Below are 21710 nucleotides of genomic sequence, written 5' to 3'. Positions count from 1 at the left end.
TATATAATGTTTTTGCCTTACCTTAAAATTTGAATGTGTAGAAGAAAGAATCCAGGTCTTAGAGCATATATGAGACATTTTATAATGTTTATAAATAGGAAAAACAAAATGCTATACGAGCACCATTTGCATGACTATAATGAAGTACCTTCCACAGTATCTGTTTTTAGTACCTTCTGTTCTATCTGCATTTTTGTGTCACAGCATTTTGTCTGAGCATCCAGGGTTTACTCCTCCTTAAAAAAGAAAACAAAAAACCTCTCTTGTAGTTAACCATCAAAAAAATGCTTTAAAATGCACAAAGTAAACACATGGAAAATAGAGTGAAATATTTTTGTTTTTATTTCTGTTTCAGAGTGTAAGTGGTTGGTTACTTGTAACGATAGTGAGTGCAACATTTTCAAATGGAAAATATTTTTCTTAGTTGAGATCAGATTTAAAAAGTGAAACCTAAAGATGATTAATATTTAGTATGGATTAACGACTTTTGTTTTTTTTTAAGGTGTTTTACATCTTAATTCTTAAAGGAGTCACTACTCATGTGCACTGAAATTCTCTCCCTCTTCCCTCTGTCAAATATGTCTTTAAAAAGTGAATTGTGTGTCTGTATATGTACAATGTGTAGTTTCTTGTGAATTCAGACTTCTGCTATGTCGACTTTGATGTCATGGAACAGGGTACCTAGGAAGCTCTTATTAATAAGGTCATAAATGCATGGCCCTTTGCTGGTGTGTTATAGCTATCTTCAAACAATAAAAGATCTTGTAAGTCCTAAATATTGCAGTACAAAGACACAGCAAGAGAGGTTAAAGATGGAGTTTCAGGTTAGTGTTTGTGAATGTAATGCTTATCCATGTAGTCCAGAAGTCTTCTTCCATGAATGATTTTTGCACTCCGGAAAAGTGTTTTCTGGGCAGATTTGTAGAATACACTCTAAATAATATTTCAAGGCACTGTCACTTCAAATGGTATGCCACTAGAAACTAAATTGTACATAGGGGAATTCAGTAGAGAAATTCACTGGGTAGGGTGGGAACATGAGCCATTTTTCAAAAAAGCTGTCAAAATAAAACCAAGTCATTTCCCAAAAAGCTGTTCACAGCAGTTTCAGGCACTGTCTGCCTCTGAGCCCGACTGCCAGTTTTTGTTTTTAATATCACTCTCTCCACACCCCAAAAGCCCCTCTCCCCTGTTGCTTTCTAGAAAGTTCCCACATAAACAGAAAACAGATAGACTACGTAAGGGAAACATGGGAATTGACAATACACAAAGTACTGCATATTGCACCATTCATAAAACCAGAAATAAGAGGGTTCTTTCCACTAATCTCTTTTGGCTACTGTAATATTAGGGAGTACTTGGGATGATATTAAATAAGATATCAGACAGCGGGATGATTATTTTAAGTTGATCCCTTTACATCGGGGTGGGAAAACTTTTTGGCCCAAGGCCCACCCACATCTGGGTATGGAAATTGTATGGTGGGCCATGAATGCTCACAAAATAGGGTTGGGGTGCAAGAGGGGGTGAGGGCTCCAGCTGGGGATGTGGGCTCAGGGGTGGGGCCAGAAATGAAGAGTTCAGGGTATTGGAGGGGGCAGGTGGTTGGGCTGCAGGGGGTGGGGGGCGAGGGCTCTGGCCAGGGGTTGGGGCATGGGAGGAGGTCAGGGGTACAGGTTCCAGGCAGCGCTTGCCTCAAGGAGCTCCCGGAAACAGTGGCACGTCCCCTCTCCAGCTCCTATGCGGAGGCATGGCCAGGCAGCTCTGCACGCTGTCCCGTCTGCAGGCGCTGCCCCCGCAGCTCCTGGAAGCAGCAGCATGTCCCCGATCTGGCTCCTAAGTGGAGGTGCGGCACTGGCCAGGCAGCTCTGTGCCAGGCGCCACCCCTGCAGCTCCCATTGGCTGCAGTTCCCAGCCAATGCAGGGGCAGCACTTGGGGCAGGGGCAGCACGTGGATTATAGAGCTCCCTGGTTGCCACTAGACAAGCCCCAGAGCCTGCTCCCCAGCGGGAGCTCGAGGGCCGGATTAAAATGTCTGATGGGCTGGATGCCCGCGGCCCGTAGTTTGCCCACCCCTGCTTTACATGGTAGTTCTTTTTAATATCTCTCTGATGGAGACTGACATAAGAGTACTGTGGCATATTGTGTAACTGGGACACGTTGGTCATCTTTGGAGCCAAAGGTAGATAACTTTTCAAATCAGATTCTAAGTTTTCTTTTCAGATGTCTTTTAATAACACTCTGACACTAACAGACCTGTATGTTTGAGGTAGGAAAGTGTTTCTATTGCAGTTGAGTTACTTTGTTTCAAACAAAATGTATTTTTAGAAATATTATGCCTAGATGAAGATTAACATATCAGAAAGAAGGCCTACAAGGAATTAAAAGGCCTGAATCTGCTCTGACTTAAGCTGATTTTATGCTGGTGTAAATTCACTGATTTGAGTGGAATAACTCCTGATTTTAAACCAGTGCAAATGAGAGAAGAATCAGACCTTGAGAATCTTAGTAGTGTGGCTCTATTTGGTAGGAAGAAAGAATGCACACTTTAAAAGTTGCCTCACTGGCCCATCAGAATCTAATGAAACGCTAAGGGCTGGATTGTGGAATACAGTAGAACCTAGAGTTATGAACTGACCAGTCAACCACACTCCTCATTTGGAACCAGAAGTACGCAATCAGGCAGCAGAGAGAAAAAACCAAATAAACAAATGCTTTACAGTACAGTACTGTGTTAAATGTAAACTATTAAAAAAAAAAAAAGAAAGAAAAAAGGGAAATTTAAAAAAAATAAGATTTTACAAGGTAAGGAAACTGTTTCAGAGCTTCCGAGGAACAGCCGTGTTAGTCTGTATTCGCAAAAAGAAAAGGAGTACTTGTGGCACCTTAGAGACTAACCAATTTATTTGAGCATGAGCTTTCGTGAGCTACAGCTCACTTCATCAGATGCATACCGTGGAAACTGCAGCAGACTTTATATATACACAGAGAATATGAAACAATACCTCCTCCCACCCCACTGTCCTGCTGGTAATAGCTTATCTAAAGTGATCAACAGGTGGGCCATTTCCAGCACAAATCCAGGTTTTCAGAGCTTGATTCGTTTAAATTAAGATGATTAAAAGCAGCATTTTTCTTCTGCATAGTAAAGTTTTAATGTTCAGCTGTAAACTTTTGAAAGAACAACCATAATGTTTTGTTCAAAGTTATGAACAACCCCCATTCCCAAGGTGTTTGTAACTCTGAGATTTTACTGTATAGTAATAATTCTTTGGGAGCAGTGCAAGTTGTACATTGCCCCAATGAGAGCTCCAGCAGGCATTGTGCTTGCTTTAGGAACAATAGTCCAGAATTACAAAAGCATTTAGGCACCTAAGTATGCGGATAGATGCTTAATGGGATTTACAAAAGTGGCTAAGCATATTAGGTGCTTAACTGCCGTTGAAGTAAATGGAAGTAAGCCACAACACAGGCTTAGATGTTTTTTGTAAATCCAGTTAGGCACCTAAATACCATTTTAAATCTGTGCCAATAACCCTTGGAGCTCCAGTGAGGCACAAGGGAGTACAGATGCTGCACCTCCAGTGGAGGCCATCTCCATTTGCTTCTCCTTTTTGCATCCAAGAAGATCTGCTTTTCAGAGGTCATTGCCAGCAGCAGCATTAGTCCTATGGAGTCCTTATGTTCTTTGACCATAAGGACTCCATTGTTCTGACATCTGGATGAGGTTCACAAGAAGTGGTGGATGGAGAGGCTCCTTGAAGGTACAAGCTGGTGGTCCATGAGAAGACTACTCGCTACCCTGATGCTGTCATTAGAGTGTTACCAAGATGCAGGATGCTTGGGATCTGATTAAGATTACAAAGATCCTCTTATTCTTCCTCATTTGCATTTATGGTTAATATCTCTAAGTACTGTGAATAGAACTTTAATACTCTTGCATCCATTTTAGAACAACTCTTTAGGTATTGGCATATTCTATTAATGAAATAGAATTTTAAATTTTAAAAACTTCAAAAATGAAGTACATTCTTATAGCTAGTTACAAATTAGGTTGCTTTTCTTTTAAATTATATGCCGTGCTGTGTTGAATCCGTTTTTTTTATGGTAACACAGCGAGTCATTTATAGTATTAACTGTTATTAGCTATTTTATTTATTAACTTGCAATGCCATTAATAATGAAATTTGAATTTATGACTAGTCAGAATTTTGTCACTTCTATTTCTGCTCAGTTGGATGCTGCCTTTCCATTTTGATGGTCTTCCATTATTTATGAATTGTAGATCAGTGGTTCTCAAACCTGGTCCACCGCTTGTTCAGGGAAAGCCCCTGGCCGGCCGAACGGGTTTGTTTACCTGCCGCATCCGCAGGTTTGGCCGATCGCGGCTCCCACTGGCCGCGGTTCGCTGCTCCAGGCCAACGGGGGCTGCGGGAAGCGGCGCAAGCCAAGGGACGTGCTGGCCACCCTTCCCACAGCCCCCATTGGCCTGGAGCAGCGAACCGCGGGCAGTGGGAGCCGCTATCTGCCAAACCTGCGGACGCGGCAGATAAACAAACCGGTCTGGCCCGCCCAGGGCTTTCCCTGAACAAGCGGCGGACCGGCTTTGAGAACCACTGTTGTAGATGATCGATTGAGATTATTTTTATAGTGCCCATTATCATAGCATCTAAGCACTATTTTTTTTCCACACATCATCCAGCTACTGAAGGTTGCCAAGATAGAATTAAAGCATTATGGGAAAGTGATACAAGCCAGGGGATTGAAGAGATGAGAAATTTCCATACTAAGAATGTTGGTGAGTCAAAAAGAAATAGGTGGTCATATGCCAGTCTTTCTGCTGTAGATAAATGGGGCACCTTGAGCATGAGCTGTTGTAACAGCACCTGAATTGTGTTGCAAATATTGATCCCAGATTTTTGTCTCATTACTAAGCACACTTCAGATTAACCTTAAAAGAAAATGAGGTTTGGCTGCAGCTGTGCGCCAGAGGATGCGACTCTGAATTGGAGTGGAGAGACCAGAGAAAACATTTAAATGGGTTAACAAGTTACTCTGGATTTTGCACTTCTAGAAATTTTTACCTATCAGTTGCACTATGTGATATTATGCTGTGACTTCAAATGTTTGGTCCTCCTGCATGTTTTTGCTATGGCAGAGCATGATGTGGACCTAGGTTAGAAAACCATAGCGCTAGCGTTTCTGCAGTATCATGGGTGTTTATTTGGCCACCCATGTAATGGGCAGAGACTGTTGACCTCAAAGAAGATACTAAAACCACTTGCTATATGTACATTCTGCTGCAATCATAGTAAATTTGTAACCAGCTGCAGCTACCATAAATGTTCATCATTGAGGCGACCTTTTAAAATATAGCTCTTATTGGCAGGGGAATGATTTGTGCATTTGAAACAATTCTTGTGCGTTGCCAAGACATGGATACAAAGGGAGCATGTCTGTCTCTTTCCCTTGTCTTCCTGCCGAAGTTTGAGAATTTTGAAGAGCTCATCTGTTGATGTCCTCACTCCTATACAGGATCACTTTCTCAGTAGTTGCCTGTTGAAATTGACTAGGACTGTATGATCCTTATCAGCTTTAAATGTCCTGACCACTATGATGCTGGGAAAATGCTGTTGTGCAGGGACATAAGTGTGTCTGAGCTGATAAATTTCTTCTGCTTTGAAGAGAGAGACTGACCAGGAAGAGGTGTGTTATCCTGGCTGGGGAGGGGAAAGACTGACAGAAGATGACTTCAGCATAATAAAGCATCTGATAGGGTGCTTCCCCACTGGCAAATGTGTACCACATTCATCCTAACTGGAGTATCTTAATTTACAGTTGTGATAGAGTGCAGCAACCCAGCATGACAAAATTGGCTGCATCAGGATGAAGACAGTTAACTGATCCCTCTCATCTGGATCTTTTAGTCAGTCTCAGCCTGTGGAGACTGTCTCCTTTTACTTCTGTTATGGCATAGTCGTTGGAGAGTTGAGTTAGGATCAGATTTATTAATCTCAATTTCCAGGGCTTTCAACTTCAGTCACAGTAAAGGGTGTAATCAACTTCTTAGGAGCTGTGGTAGAGGTTATATGAATGCTTGTTATTGGTTTCCTATCATCACAGCTGCCTGGGCCATGAAGCCATAATGACATCAGTTTCATACATACCCATTAACTTTATCTGCTGTCAGAAAGTGACACAGTGACAGCTTGGAGAGGGAAAAAGAAATGCTTTTTTCCAGATTGGGATGTGGTGTGGAATGTTAAATCACTTTTATTTTGTCCAAAGAAAACTGAATATCAGTTGACTGGTGTGTTGGAATGTAGGTCTTGCCATACTAGTTCAGGCCAGTAGGCCATCTAGTCTATTTTCCTGTCTTGAGAGAGCCATTATCAAGTGCTTCACTGGAAGATGCAAGAAACCCTGAAATAGACAGTTATAGAAAATTTCATCATAGAAGAAGTTTCTTCCTACCCCTGGTCAAGTAGTTGGCTTATGGCCTAAAGTATGAATGCTTATGCTCCATCCCGCTTTTTAAAATATCAGCTAATATGTAAATGTTCTCATTGTCCATATAAATATCTAATCCTTTTCTGAATCCTACTAAATTCTTGGCCTCAGCATTTAGTGGCAGCGAGGTTTAGACTGTGAAGGGGGAAAAAGTTTAATATTAACAGTTCAATTGATTGATATTCAGTTTCTTTGCTTTTCCCTTTGTTGTTGTACTGTGAGAAGGTAAAGAGCACCTATGGGTTTCTTAAGTCGTCTTCTAGTCTTGACTAGTGTAAATTAAGCTTTTTCCATCTGCAAACTTGTACGCCACATCTTCTAAATAATTGCTAAAAATATTTAACACCACCATTTCTACTTCAGATTTTAGGGGCGTTCCATTGTTAACTTTTGCAATGATGAAAGTAACCACTTTATTCCTTCTGTGTTGTATCCAGTTTCTGATCCATGATGGTTCTTTAACTCTCATCCCATGACTGCTTAATTTTTTAATAGCCTTTGGCTTTGTGAAGAATTCTATTACTCAAATCTTTCTGATATTTAGTATATGTCAGTCATTATTCTCCATTCTTTTGTTGAAAAAGAAAGAATTTGAGTATACTGGAGAGGCACACTCTTGCCTTTACAAAAGAAGCCTTTATTTCCTTTTGAATTGTAGGCAGGTAATTCTGTGCTAGCCTTGGCTCTGCTTCATAACAACATGTCACAAGATCAGTATACTTCTCCTTCATAATAACCCTCCTAACAAACGAAGAAGCATGTGCATTTTCATCTCCAGTAGCTAGCTCAATCTTGTTTCTGTAGTTCCATGAAGTATATATTTTTTCAACATGATAGCTGGATATGTAGGTATTAATGGGAATGATTGCATCACAATTATGTATTGCCATATTCTAGAGTAAGATTTAGGAAGTATGGTCTGCTGGGGTCAAAAAAAGTCTCTAAGCATATGTGATATTTTATGGGCCATTGCTAAATTAGAGAATATGGGGGCTTCTAACCTCCTACACCTAGGAGTAGGAAGGGAGCACCAGGGCCCTCGTGTGGGGAACCTAGGGTTCATCTCAGCTAGCTAAATTGCAGTAAAACTACAGCTTCCCCAGCTTGCGCTGGAGCTTTACATCTGGTCGCTATCTCATTGTAAAAATATACCTTTTCCCACTGTAGACATATCTAAAGAGATGCTGTCCTTAAGTCATATTTCTGTAATAAATATATTATGGGCAAATGGTTATGCTTTACGCTGTTTTACATTTTGTTTTTAAAATGTATAGGATAGGTTCCTTTAATACTGGTTTTTCTTGCAGAAACTTATTTTTAGTAGGAGTCAATCAATTATAAATGTGTGGGTTTAAAACATAGTGTTAAAATATTTTGTCAAATCTTTTAAACTTGCTCTGTTCTACTTACGTGCTTCCCACCGTTAGTTTGGGTTATGCCTTTCTTCACTAGATTAGAGTCCTTTAGTACCCAATATTTTCTTTCTGTGAAAGTACTCCTACCTAGTACAGTAGAACCTCAGAGTTATGAACACCAGAGTTACAAACAGACCAGTCAACCATACACCTTATTTGGAACTGGAAGTATGCAATCAGATAGCACCCACACACACACACACAAGCAAATACAGTACAGTACTGTGTTAAACGTAAACTACTAAAAAAAAAAAGGGAAAGCAGCATTTTTCTTTTGCACAATAAAGTTTCAAAGCTGTATTAAATCAACGATAGTTGTAAACTTTTGAAAGAACAACCATAACATTTTGTTCAGAGTTACAAACAACCTCCATTCCCTAAGTGTTCGTAACTCTGAGGTTCTACTGTAATCAAATCTCCTCTCAATTTTTTTGACAAGCTAAACAAATTGAGCATTTTAAGTCTCGCATAAGGTGTTTTCTCCAGTCCTTGAATAATTTTATGGCTCTTTTCTGCACTTTCTCCAGTTTTTTTCCCCATGTCTTTTATAAAAAAAAATTTGGATACCAGAAATGTACTCAATATCCATCTCACCAATACTGTATACAGAGGTGAAAATCACTTGCCTACTACTTGCTACTTCCCCGTGTATATATCAAAGCATCACATTAGCCTAGTTTGCCACAGCGTTGTAGTGGGAGCTCATGTTGCGTTGCGTGGCCCCTAGGACCCCTTTTCGGCATACAGTCTCCTTTCTGTGTAAGCAAGGCCTGCATTCCTTGTTCCTAGAGGTATAACTTTGCGTTAGGGTTAGGCTTAAAACACATTTTGTTTGAATGGGCCCATCTTATCAAATTATCTATATCACACTGTATGATTGCCCTGTTATCACTATTTACTGCTCCAACAATCTTGGCTGATAAAATTTGTGGCGAACACAGTGACTTAATATTTAGTTTCAGATAATAGATGAAAATGTTGAACAGCATCAGGCCTAGTACTGATCCCTGCAGAACCAGACTAGAACAACACCCATTCAGTAGGGTGACCAGGTGTCCAGTTTTCAATCAGAACATCTGGTCAAAAAGGGATTCCAGTACGGACTAGGCCGTTGACTGTGCGGTTGGCAGCACCGTGCAGTGGGGCTGGCAGGCGCCATGCTAGCCGCCACACCACACGGCTCCCGGGAAGCAGCCGGCATGTCCTGCCTCCGGCTCCTATGCGTAGGGGCAGCCAGGGGAATCCGCGTGCTGCCCCACTCCCCGCCCACAGGCATAGCTCCCATTGGCCTCTCCCACTGCTGCCGGCCCACTTCTCCTCCTTGCGCTCCTCCTGTGACTGGGCTTGAGCTGTGGCGTGTGCCCTCACTGCCCTGTGGTGAACCGTGGTCTGTTGCCCCATTGCCGGCACCCAGCAGTTGGAGGTATGTATCCCTGTCTCCGAATGCTGGGAATGGGGCTGCATCCCTTTCTGTCCCAACCCCCCTGCACGCTCAATACCCATCATTGCATCCCTCTCCTGTCCCATCTCACCTTGTCCCCCACACCTACCCATCCCAGCCCTGTACCCTTTACAGCGCTGTCCCACCCATCCTCTCCACCTCACAGAACTGCCACCTCCATATCCCTCACCCTCCACAGCCCTGCACCCTATACACCCCTGTGCCCCCCACATCCTCATGCACCTTTAACCTTCTGCCTCCCCCAGCATCCCCATCCACCCCACATACTCCCTCACCCCCTCCTCTCTCCTTCACTGCCCCCTCTCCCCCCAGCCTGCTCTCATCCTTGGCCTCTTTCTCTCCCCATCTTCTCTCCTCCAAACACACACACATCTTTTCCCCTCCAGTCCACCCTCCTCCCTTCCCAACTGGGCATCTCTGTGTAGACAAGTGTGTGCATGCATGCATTGTTTGTGTCTTTGTGTAGGGAGGTGAGTGTAAGCCTATGTGAATAAAATTTACAGCCTAACTCTGACTTTTATTCCTTCTGCTGGCTGTGAACAAAAAAATTGATGACCTAAAGTATGTATGTATTTATTTCATAACAAGTTTTTAAAAAAGAAGGGAACTCTAAAAGAAATGTATTATTTCTTTAAAAATGAATATTGTTGACTAATAATTGCAGAAGAGCCAATGTATCATACGTTTCTCCCCACCTTTATCTAGCTGCATTATAAACTCTTTGTTGCAGACTCTCTCTTTTTATGTGTATGTCCAGCACCTGCCATCCTGGAGCCCTGATCTTTGTTGGGGTCTCTAGGCACTAAACAACAATTGTTATAATAAATAATGTGGAAGTATGTGTGTTAGTGCATGCTAGATGTGTACACAACAACAGTGTGTATCTGCATGTAAGTGTGGGAGTCAGTTTCTATAGATTTATTTATATAGGTATCTGGACAGGTGTGCATTTCTGTGGTTGTCTTCTATGGATTTGTATTTGGGCTTCAGGAGTAGGCCTTTAATGGACCTATTGCAGCTGTGATAATATATCAGCCTAATTCCACCATAAAATTACAATAACTTTAGTGAACAAAAAACATGGAGCTGGTTACAAAAAATGGGAAGCGAGGAGGGAAAGAATCATGAAAACCTTTGTGAAATTTCATTATTTTTTTTAATTACCCTTTTTGACTATTTTGCTGCCAACTCTAGTGTCCTGTAACAAATAAAACCTGAAATTAGCATAATACGTCGGTCAAAACAATAAATATGCCTGTTTGGGTCTTGCAGTGCAAATGAGTACGTGAACGAGGGTGGGGGAGAGCAAGCGGCAGGAGTGGGACCTCAGGGAAGGGCAGAGCAGTGGGCGGGACAAGGGTGTTTGGTTTTCTGGAATTAGAAAGTTGGCAACCCTACCATTCAGTTATTCATCCATTAAAAACTATTTTTTGAGATCTGTCAGCCACTATTTAATCCATTTAACATGTACATATATAGTGCTAATTTTTTAATCAGACTGTTGTGCCATACCAAATCAGGTGCCTTTCAAAAGGCTATATTATATCTGTACAGTTACCTTTATCAACCAAATTTGTAATCTCAAAGGATGGAAACAGATTTCTTTGACCATAAAAGCTTGTTGACTGGTATTAGTTTTATTCCTACCTTGTAATTGTTTACAGGTTGAATCCTGTATCATCTCTTCCATTATTTTGCCTGGATTTAATGTCAGGATAGCCAGCTTGTAATGAGCCATATCATCTTGCTTGCTCTTTCTGAATATTGGACATTAGCAGTCTTCCAGTACTGTGGAATTTTCCTGAAATTCCAAGCATTATTAAAAACTTACATCAGCAAGCCATCTCTTTTCCCCTGTGCTGCTTGATATTACGCTCCTACTGATTGCATATTTAATCTTTATATATGTATCTGAGACTGAGTCATCGCCTCAACAATAACAAAGGAAAGACAGTAACATATATTTGCTTGCTGGAAGAGAGCAAGATGCCACAGCAGTAAGTTGCAAAATGGTTAATTTAGAGCTGCAGATGCTTGGTTCTGCCAAACTTAAAGGGCCATACCCCAGAAAAACACGCTGGAGGAAAAAGGTTTCTGTACAAGGGCAAATCAGCACAGAGAGATTAGTAGGAACCAGAAAGTCATTGAATAAAGTGTTTATGGGGAAGGCGTTGCTTTAATGGTGTACTTGTCACCTTTCTATCACAGCAGATATTTACAAATGTAAGCTATGATGATAAGATACAGTGGTATATAGTGAAAGTCTTGAAGAAACTAAGTGAAATTTGACCGTGATAGGAAACAACTGTAATTACTGTAATAGTAGCTTTTTGATTATGGGGCCTACTCCCAAAATGGCATTTTGTATTACACAATGTCATTGTGTAACACAGATGTCTGTTTTAATATTTTTCACTGTATTGAAAGTTTGTTAAAGTGGATGTACATAGTGATAGCATGTATCTTCTATCTTTCAGTACAGTTGGACGTACAGCCAAAACAGACCCATAGCTGGATCAGTGACCTCCTTTGTTTTTTGGTTACCATATAAGTGAAATACATTCAGTGACAAGAAAGTAGCCTTGGTTTCTAAAAAATCATAAACTCTGTATTGAAAACTTGACTTTTGAGCCTTTGAAACCATTTGCACTGCATCTGTTTTACCACTGTCTTCACAGAATAGACTATTTTGAAAAAAATTCCAATAAGACAAAGGAACATCATATCTTTTGTTGGCAAAACATAAACTCCAGAGTCAGAAAATGTTCCTGAATATTAATCTTTGATAGGAGCCATATAACCTTAAAGAAAGTAAACATACTACGAAAATAACATACTTCAGCAAATCTGCTTACTTATGAAAAATATGTTTAAGGTTATAGCTTCTCTGTCAGTAGTGGGAATCCTACCAAATTCAGATTTGTTTTACCTTTGTGTTCATAGTTGTTCGAGTGGATCCTTGTTTAATATTAACCAATTTGATTTGGCACAGATTCCCAATTATGCAGCAAACCACAGAGAAGATTTCATGTAATGTTGGAAGGTAAAGAAAGTGTAATTACTATCCTTGCTTGAGTCAAAAGTTTAAAATATATTCTGAAATTTTGTTTGTCATTTAGAGAAGACCACCTTCCACAATAATTTGTTGAAACAAAGCCAAATACAAAGCATATTTAACAAAGAATCTCAATATTTAATTATTTCACTGAGCAAGGCATTATTAAGAAATACAGAAGACTTCAGGAACATCTTGAGAATCTAGTATACTACTAATAAACCAAACATCAGACACACAACATTCGTATAGCTTTTTAAAATTCAGGAGCATATCTGATCTTTTTGTGCGTAAACCTATTTCTTTGATATTGGTTCACTTCACTATGTCTTTAAGGATACTTTCAGCCTTTAAAAAATGTTGAACAAATTATACACAGTACACTGGTTAACCGTAGAGGTCGGATTTTCAGTGTTCTTGTTTCTATTTATTGAACAAATATTGTGAAAAGCTCTAAATTGTTTTTTCCAGTAATTGGTATATAGTAAATCTAAACATTTAGCAGACTTTGTAATGCATACATTAGTCTGTGGTGATCATGTGTGTGTTGGGTAGGAGAAACACAATTCAAAGAAGGATTTAAGTAGCTGGAGAAGGATTTAATCAATGTATAGGAAGCCAACATAGACAGTAGGTGAGCTTGCTTTTTAATAAAGTATAAACAGTTGGGGAAGTGTTCTAACCTACAAGCAGATTATTACAAAAAGCCTATATAATAAATATTTTTATTTAACTGTAGCCCCAAAAATGTACTAGATGCTGAACAGACATAAAGGAAGACATGAGAACAGACATTATTATGAAGTGATTTTTTTTTTTTAAGATACTCTTCTACCAAAGGCTGGAAACCCAGGGAGGAGTGATGTAAATTGTCAACACCGTTGACTTCATTGCTCTATCATAATTTATACTAGCTGAGGATCTGCCCAGGATGTAGAAAGGGTACAAAAGAATATTATCTGCATCTAACAACATGTCAAGGTTCCTCCCCCACTCTGAACTCTAGGGTACAGATGTGGGGACCTGCATGAAAAACCTCCTAAGCTTATCTTTACCAGCTTAGGTCAAAACTTCCCCAAGGTACAAAATATTCCACCCGTTGTCCTTGGACTGGCCGCTACCACCACCAAACTAATACTGGTTACTGGGGAAGAGCTGTTTGGACGCGTCCTTCCCCCCAAAATACTTCCCAAAACCTTGCACCCCACTTCCTGGACAAGGTTTGGTAAAAAGCCTCACCAATTTGCCTAGGTGACTACAGACCCAGACCCTTGGATCTTAAGAACAATGAATAATCCTCCCAACACTTGCACCCCCCCTTTCCTGGGAAATGTTGGATAAAAAGCCTCACCAATTTGCATAGGTGACCATAGACCCAAACCCTTGGATCTGAGAACAATGAAAAGCATTCAGTTTCTTACAAGAAGACTTTTAATAAAAATAGAAGTAAATAGAAATGAAGAAATCCCCCCTGTAAAATCAGGATGGTAGATATTTTACAGGGTAATTAGATTCAAAAACATAGAGAACCCCTCTAGGCAAAACCTTAAGTTACAAAAAAGATACACAGACAGAAATAGTTATTCTATTCAGCACAATTCTTTTCTCAGCCATTTAAAGAAATCATAATCTAACACATACCTAGCTAGATTACTTACTAAAAGTTCTAAGACTCCATTCCTGGTCTATCCCCGACAAAGACAGACTATAGACAGACACACAGACCCTTTGTTTCTCTCCCTCCTCCCAGCTTTTGAAAGTATCTTGCCTCCTCATTGGTCATTTTGGTCAGGTGCCAGCGAGGTTACCTTTAGCTTCTTAACCCTTTACAGGTGAGAGGAGCTTTCCCCTGGCCAGGAAGGATTTCAAAGGGGTTTACCCTTCCCTTTATATTTATGACACAACACAACAAAAAATCTGTTAACATTACAGCATATAGGATGTAGCAATATAATGCAATTAAAATATTTCATTTAACATACCAGCAAACTGGTATGTTAAATGAAATGGCACTAAGGGGTCTGGCAGGCTCCATGCTTTTGGAAATAGATGGATTAGTTCATTTTAATAATAATGTTCCATCATGAAACAAATAAGTTTTACTTTTTAAAATGACCCTTGGATGCTGTGTCTTGTACTTTAATGAATAATCTGTTTTCTCCAATTGTTGCCCATTGTGAAGAACTGTAAATTTTGAAATCAGCCTGCTGTAATGATTATATATGACTTGTATAGGTTTCAATGTGAAATAATGTTGCTGTCAAGTGTGGAAGTGTGTATGTAAATAGTTATAATGCTGAAATTCTCATAACAATATGTCTTGCAGCTATAGCTATAATTCAGCTATTGCAGAGACACTAATTTATTTCACTAGACTCTAATTTGATGCAATATAAAATACAGAGCAAAATTTTTGTACTGGAAAAATGTATCCAATACTGAGTGGGAACATAGATTAATGTAACTAACCTCACTTTTTTATTTCCTTCTTAACTATCAACACTTTCTGTCTTTGGTTTCAGGCAAAACAAAACATGATTGCATTACATCTTCTGCCAGTGCTTTTCTTAACAAGCTTGAACTGAATAGCAATAAATAACAGGAATGAGGCAATTTTATCCCCATATTCAACAATTTGTTCTTAAATTTGAAATGCAAGTATACCAATTATCTCTAGTCTGCTTCCAGATAAGCAGTGCCTTATGATAATCCCAATGCATGTCTTTTTAGAATAGTAAACAAGTAACGAAAAGCAGATCAGGGCTAGCATTATGGAAGAGGATTGAAAAACTGGGAAGATTACCTCAAGAAACCGCAATTTCTCAAAGAAAGTAAGTCCTGGTATACTTCAGTGAGATATTGTCCAGGTTAGTATGTTAGTACCAGAGCAGGGTAGTGATCCACTTAATTTGGATTTGAAAACATGCCCATCACAGTTACCAGTGGTATATTGCTTCAGTTTTAAATTTTGGAAAATGACTTAAACTGCTACTCTGAAACCTAGCTTGAGAAATTGACCAGCCATATAAGTACAATAGTATTGTCTGTGTGTACTGAGTTCAAGATTTATTTCATGGTAACTACTGTGTACTGTTGCCCACATTATTGCTGCTGCTGCACGAGGCTTCCATTTTGCAGTCCTTACATAGGTAGTCCATTGGTGCTAATGGATGCCCTAATGTGAGTAAGGTTTACAGAATTGTGTAACTCTAGTTACCTGCATAACTATTTGTTGCTTAATCTCAATTTTTCAATAAAATTACACACAGAATGCCATTAGTTTTATGACCTTGCAATAAGATATATTGCTAAATCCCAAATAGAAGCAACTTATTTGATTTATTTCTTATAGGAGTGAATCTAATGAAATTCTAATTGTCCTCTGGGTGGCTTTATCCAGAGGTTCATATTTCCTAAGGAGCTGGAGTTTTTTCTTTTTCAGTCTTTGCACATGTTTTTCAATATGTTGTATGCATACTATACAGTGAACTACTTAAACATCTATACAGTACTGTTAGTAGAGATAAGTGGAACTATTAATTTTGGATAGAAAGGCAGGAATTATACCAACATCTGTGAAGGTGTTTTGGTCACAAGTCTGACTTTTTTGTCTTTGTCTTAATGGTTTTTTTAGTAATGTCATGGCATTTTAATTGGGTTATGGAATCCACCATGTTGAAGATATAGAAAATATTAATATCTCTTATTTTGTATAACTACTTTGTTAACATTGCAGACCCAAAAACCTTGAGAGAGAGATATGAGGAAATATTGACATTTCTTGTTTATCTGCCAGGCTGTCTAGTAATTTCTCAAGGTTAGCTTTAAATTAGGAAGGTTCTTGTACTTGACATACAAGTTTTATTGAACTTAAATACAAAAAGTATTAAGGTCTTGATCTTACACCACTTGAATCAATGGGAATGGGAACTGTCGTAACTTTATGTCAGATCTTGCCTCAGCTAACCAGTTAAATATCCTAAATAGCTAAGGAGGACAGAAAGGGGGAAACAAATAAAACTAAATGAAGGAATAAAATCTTAATATCTGGCCTTAGTATGCTATATATGGGAGATAATTAACTGCAAATAACCTAACACCTAATAAATAACCTAATCATTTTTAATATCCCCAGATTTGGTCCATATTTCATGCGTTCCTGTTTGTTGTCCCTGTTTGAGGGCATTACTGACTGTCAGGATAAGGGGCCAAAACAATGGGAAAGGGGAGATCAGGAACAACTTTCCATTTTATTTGCAAGTAAAGACTCTAAAAAGAAAGTTGCATGTTTTTTTTTTGTTTGTACATTTTTCTTTAAAAAACAAAAAAAACAATTTCTTATTTCCAAGAAATTAAATCTAAAGTCTGCCTGCTACTGATCATTCACTGTCTGGTTAGGAAAATGAAATGGGTTTTTAGCAGGCAGGTGTGTAGTATTGCTTGGGTCTAGGCAGGGAAAAATGATGACTGGTAAAATGCCAGTGAACTTCAGCACAATCAGATTTTTTTTATGCCTCATCACTTTCACTGACTTGATCATCAAAGAAAGAGAGTTGACATGCAGTTTACAGTGATGTTAGCCTTGGCTTTTTTATTGATTTTTCTCTGTGTGTGAGAGAGATCAAACTTTTTCTTGTGATGACTTTGTTTACATTTCCAGATTTCCCAACTTGTTTTGGAATATAAAAATGATCATTCTCCCCTGACAATAATTGAGAAAATACATTCTTGTAACCATGTTAGACTTTGAGTGATCTCTTCAACCTCACATTTTTTCCCTTAGGATTTTCTTTGAGAACTGGTTTAAAATATTTTTTCATCTTTTCATTTTAGCAGAATAAAACCCACTGAAAACAATGGCTGTATTTCTGCTATATACAATAAAGCTTCAACAATCTTTCTCCATTCACCATCCTTCCCTTCACTGGGGGATTTGGGGGATGAATCACTACATTTGTTGTACGCCTGACAAGATACTATAGTAATGTTTATGGCATTTCTAATGCATTTTTCTTGAATTAACAAGAACAACTGTTTTTCCCTCCAGGTGATATGTGCTGTAATTCAGGAAATAAATTTTCTCATCGGTTTGTGTGTACCAAATAAAATCTAACAAGATGAATGATATAAGTGTCAAAGAACATTGGAACCATCTATCTCACTAGAAAAAGGCATTTTTGCTGAGAGTATTGTATGCTGTATGTCTATAAGCCAGTGTGCTTATTGTTTTATGAAGAGGCAAAGGACAACATTTTTTATTAGTTTAGGCTTGTTTAAAAACAGCAATAGCAGAAGAAACACAATGAAGACTGATCATAGCATACAACTTTTTTTTTTCCAATTTATTTTTATAAATCAAGAACCTTTGTACTGGAGTCAGTCCTGCTGTTAGTGGTCTGGGTGAGATCAGGTTCACACTTTTGGGGGGGAGGGGATTCAGGTTGGGGAGAGGTTCCATAAGGACCAAATTAAGCCATGATATAAGTGATGGTGAAAGTTGATCAGAAAAAAGGTGTAAGTCAAAATAGCGTAATGTGCACCAATTTTGCATATCCTGGATGTACAAAATAGGTAGAATAGGACTCAACAGGAAAATAAATTAATAGGTGAGTGAAGATAATGACTGTACCACAACAAAAGTTGGGCAAAGTTTGTCTGGGGCTTACCCAAGGAAGGGCAGCTCTGCTTTGTGGTGGGGAGGAAGGAGGTGAGATACTGCTGTAAAAAAGGTGCTTGGTGGTCAGCTTTGCAGTAGTGACCCTTCTTCCCCCTTCCCCCTCTCCCCCCCCAGGAATGTGCATTAAAGTACGAAACCTGGGTGGGTCAAGTCTCTTTGCTCCATGAAGCGAGGAAGCCAGCACCCACTCTCCCTCCCCAGTGGATGCGAATGGCAGGCTGGACTGAACCTGCTGTGGGTTTTACACTAGTCGTCCCTTTTAAAGGGGGGCTGGAAAGGACATTTTTTCCTCACCACCACAATTGGCTTCGGTGGAGTGTGGGTTTTTTTCACCTTCCCCATAGCGGATGTGAGGGAAGACCTTTTCTGATGAGAAGAAAAAGTGGTAGGCCATATGTTGCAACTTATTTTGTATGGTTGAGTGGATGTTCAGTGCAGATACTCCATAGGGAGGGCAGCCAGTGACCAGATAAATGGCCTGGTAAAGGACTTAAAAGGAGGTACTGGATAATGGAACAGAACGGGGAGGGGGTTGGGGACTCCTGTGATTGGTATGGCTGGGAGCCAACCCCCTCCTTAACCCTCTTACGAGGGTGGTGGATGGTAAGTCCAAGCCATGGGTCGGCTGGGGGACCTGGATAGAAACAAAGGGGGGCTGGTGGAAGCCCCGGAGAACTGATTTGAGTAAGCATGGATTTGCCTGCACTATACACTTTATCTGCTGGGTAGTCCCAGACATCTATATAATAAAGTTGCGGCCTGATTAAAACCCATAACAAGTCTCCTGTCCTTCTTGCAGACAAGTAAGGCCCAGCAGAAACACCACATTGGTTCAAGTTATATTGCTTACCATATGTATCCATTTTCTGGTCAGTTTATACTATCATTTATATCACTGTAGAATTTGGCCCAGAGAATTCTGTAGAATGTGAATCTAGTAGCATGGCTAGAGGGGATCTCTACAAAGCAAATGCACTCTAGAGGGGGTATTGATGGTCTCCTTGCTGGAGAAGAGTGATCACAGTACTCTGCTTTGATAGGGAAAATAAACTCCTTCAAATGCAAAAGGATAATATTCCCCGCAGAGGACGCTATGTGCAAATATAGTACATCCCATCTTTGATATTAGAGTTCATTTTCATTTTAAAATAATGCTACTTTTGTCCAGCAAAGGCTAACTTGCAGATAAGAAAACTGCTACCTGCATAGGCATTATTTGGTTACTAACTAAGAGTGAACTCTTGCGCCTAAGAAATCACCAATGCTGCTGCTTTCAGCACTCAGAATTTTCCTGAGATGTCTCCCATTTTAAAAGTCCAGTCCTACTAACAATGAGTTTTGCCTGTAACTTCAATGGGAGCCAGATGTGGTGGTACATACTGGCCCCTTTAATTGTTCAACACAAGCCACGCCATTTAAAAACTATAAGATGAAACTGATAGGGTATTAAAAATGGTTACAGTATATTTTGATGTACTCTATCAAGCAATACTCTTAATAAGAAATTAAAACAAAGATTTAAAAAAAAAATCTTACGGCTTGTTTTAATGCTGTCTCCGAATGTTCCTCTTCTTTAGACACAAGTTTGTATGTATGTGCTCATGTGTGCACCAATGAAGAGGACTACAATTCTCTTTTAGCAGGAAACGAGGAAGACAATCTGAAATGGGTATGAAGAAACCTCATCACAGACTAGGTTGTCTAGCTTTAACTGCTCAATCACTGACAAAACAGGACATGATACAGTGTTCAGTCATAATAACCTTTTATACAAGATCATTTCAGTTTAAGATCCCTGCTTCCCAGGTTTTATTTCTGCTTCAATGCTCTGATTCTTTACCTCTAAAGAGTAACTTCATAGGGCACATTATACACTTGAAGAGAATAGTGGGGGAAAAAATCATGAATCAATAGTTTTGTCCCTGAAGTATTTATTTGTTAGACGGGCTTTTTAAAAACTTTTCTACTGAACTTTCAATTTTTATTTTTATTTTTTGTCTTATATGGATTGCTTTGTTTTGACTGTTCTGCTTTTCTTATGACATAGTTAACTTTTATGTTGGAGTAACTAGATTTCTAGAAGACTTTGTCCTTCATAGCAGTTAATCTTAGGAGTATTCTCAAGATTGTTAGGCCTATAAATTGACTTATAGTAGCTCAACAGTTGTCTTATGTTAAAGGCTTTCCCTGAAGAATTCTGAAATGCAAGATTTTTTCCAGGCTGTCTTTGCTCTCTCCTGTCCCTCCTGTCCTGCAGATCTCCTAAACACTGTGTGAACAGGGCAGAGCTTTCTTTTTAAAAACCTCAGGAGGGCTGTGGGTGGGGATTGGGTGAGAGCCAGTGGCTTGGGTGCTGGCTATTCACTAGAATCATGTGGATCTCATGAGGTGTACAGGAGAGAATCCCAGTGAGGTTTAGGGGTGTGTGAAGGCAACAACCCTCCTAGAAAGCTTATTGAAGGAATAGGAGTCCTCCCTACTATTCTTAAGGAAGCAAGTTGCCAACCCTTGTGTGTGTGATCTGTTAGTTGAAAAGATTCTTCTGTTTTCATTGACGAGTTTCTATGGCACTTGGGTTACATATTGAGATCTACACCTCTGCAAGGAAATGTCCTAGAGACTTTTTTTTTTTTTTTAATGAAAACTTACAGGCCCAAATCCTTCAGTGCTGGGGGTATGGGTGAACAACATAGTCATTTGGTGTCTGTATCAAACTAAGTGGAGCCAATGTTTTGTAGCAACATTGCTAATAATAATTTTGAGTTTTGAAATTGTATTTTAATGAACTAAACTTTAGTGCTGTACACTATCCAGAGGAGACTACCTCCTTTCACCACCTGAACACCTTTTGATCAGGGTATCCTCCTTGCTGCTGCACATCACCTCTCCCACGACATATGACTCCTCTTCAGTTGTGCTGCCACTAACTGGCTGCCTTTCAGCCAAGCCTGTGTCCTATCCATTCCTCTGGGGAAACGGCATGAAGTGTCTTTTCTTGCAGAAATACCACAAGGTATAGTGTGGCTACCAGGGCCATCCCTCGACATTTTGGTGCCCTACGCAGCCCCCCTGCAGAAGGGGAGTGGCCCCAGGTCTGGGGGGGGGCTGGCCCCAGGCGTCCATGGGAGAAGGCTTGGAGAACAGGGGGGAAACCACCCTCCAGCATGAGCCGGCGGATCAAGGCGGGTTGGGGCTGGGTCACTCCACTTCCTGCCACCCGGTGAGTTCAGGACATGCTCGACCCCTTCTGCAGTCCCCTGGGATGTTGCTCAGGGGAAGGGGTGGAGTGGGGATGGGACTGGGGTGGAGCAGGGATGGGAAGGGGTGGAGCTGGGGTGGAGCAGGGCCAGGGGCCATGGGGAAGAGGCAGAGCTGGGGGGCAGCTTTCCTGGGCAGCTCAGCTGGCCAGGGGATCGGGCTGGCTGCTGGAGCAGCACGCAGCTGCTTTTATTGCCCCAAATTTCCTGGTGTCCTGCGCAGCTGCGTACTTTGTGTATGGGTAAGGACAGCCCTGGTGGTTACTCTATCCCTCTGTCCCAAAATATCATTCTGACCTTCAGAAGTGCAACAAGCTCAGGGGAGGTGGGGATG

General features: G+C 40.1%; 1 protein-coding gene and 1 long non-coding RNA gene across 5 annotated transcripts in view; both read left to right on the top strand.

Annotated features, from left to right (window-relative positions):
• The window catches only part of LOC142072208 (uncharacterized), a 630664-nt gene that overhangs the window by 100719 nt on the left and 508235 nt on the right, over window positions 1–21710 (top strand). The window lies entirely within an intron of this gene.
• The window catches only part of PLGRKT (plasminogen receptor with a C-terminal lysine), a 51861-nt gene that overhangs the window by 5467 nt on the left and 24684 nt on the right, over window positions 1–21710 (top strand). The window contains exon 1 of one of the 4 annotated variants that reach the window (XM_048850418.1): window positions 4778–4798. The exons of the other annotated variants lie outside the window; for them this stretch is intronic. Coding sequence (XP_048706375.1) covers window positions 4793–4798 — 6 coding nt within the window. The 5' untranslated portion in view covers window positions 4778–4792. Of the gene's footprint in view, window positions 1–4777; window positions 4799–21710 lie in introns of those variants that run through there. 4 annotated transcript variants of the gene reach the window in all.

The sequence above is a fragment of the Caretta caretta genome, chromosome 5 (genome assembly GCF_965140235.1).
Source record: "Caretta caretta isolate rCarCar2 chromosome 5, rCarCar1.hap1, whole genome shotgun sequence".
NCBI lineage: Eukaryota > Metazoa > Chordata > Testudines > Cheloniidae > Caretta > Caretta caretta.
The sequence above is the reverse complement of the archived record's forward strand: the minus strand, read 5'-3'. Positions and strand labels throughout refer to the sequence as shown.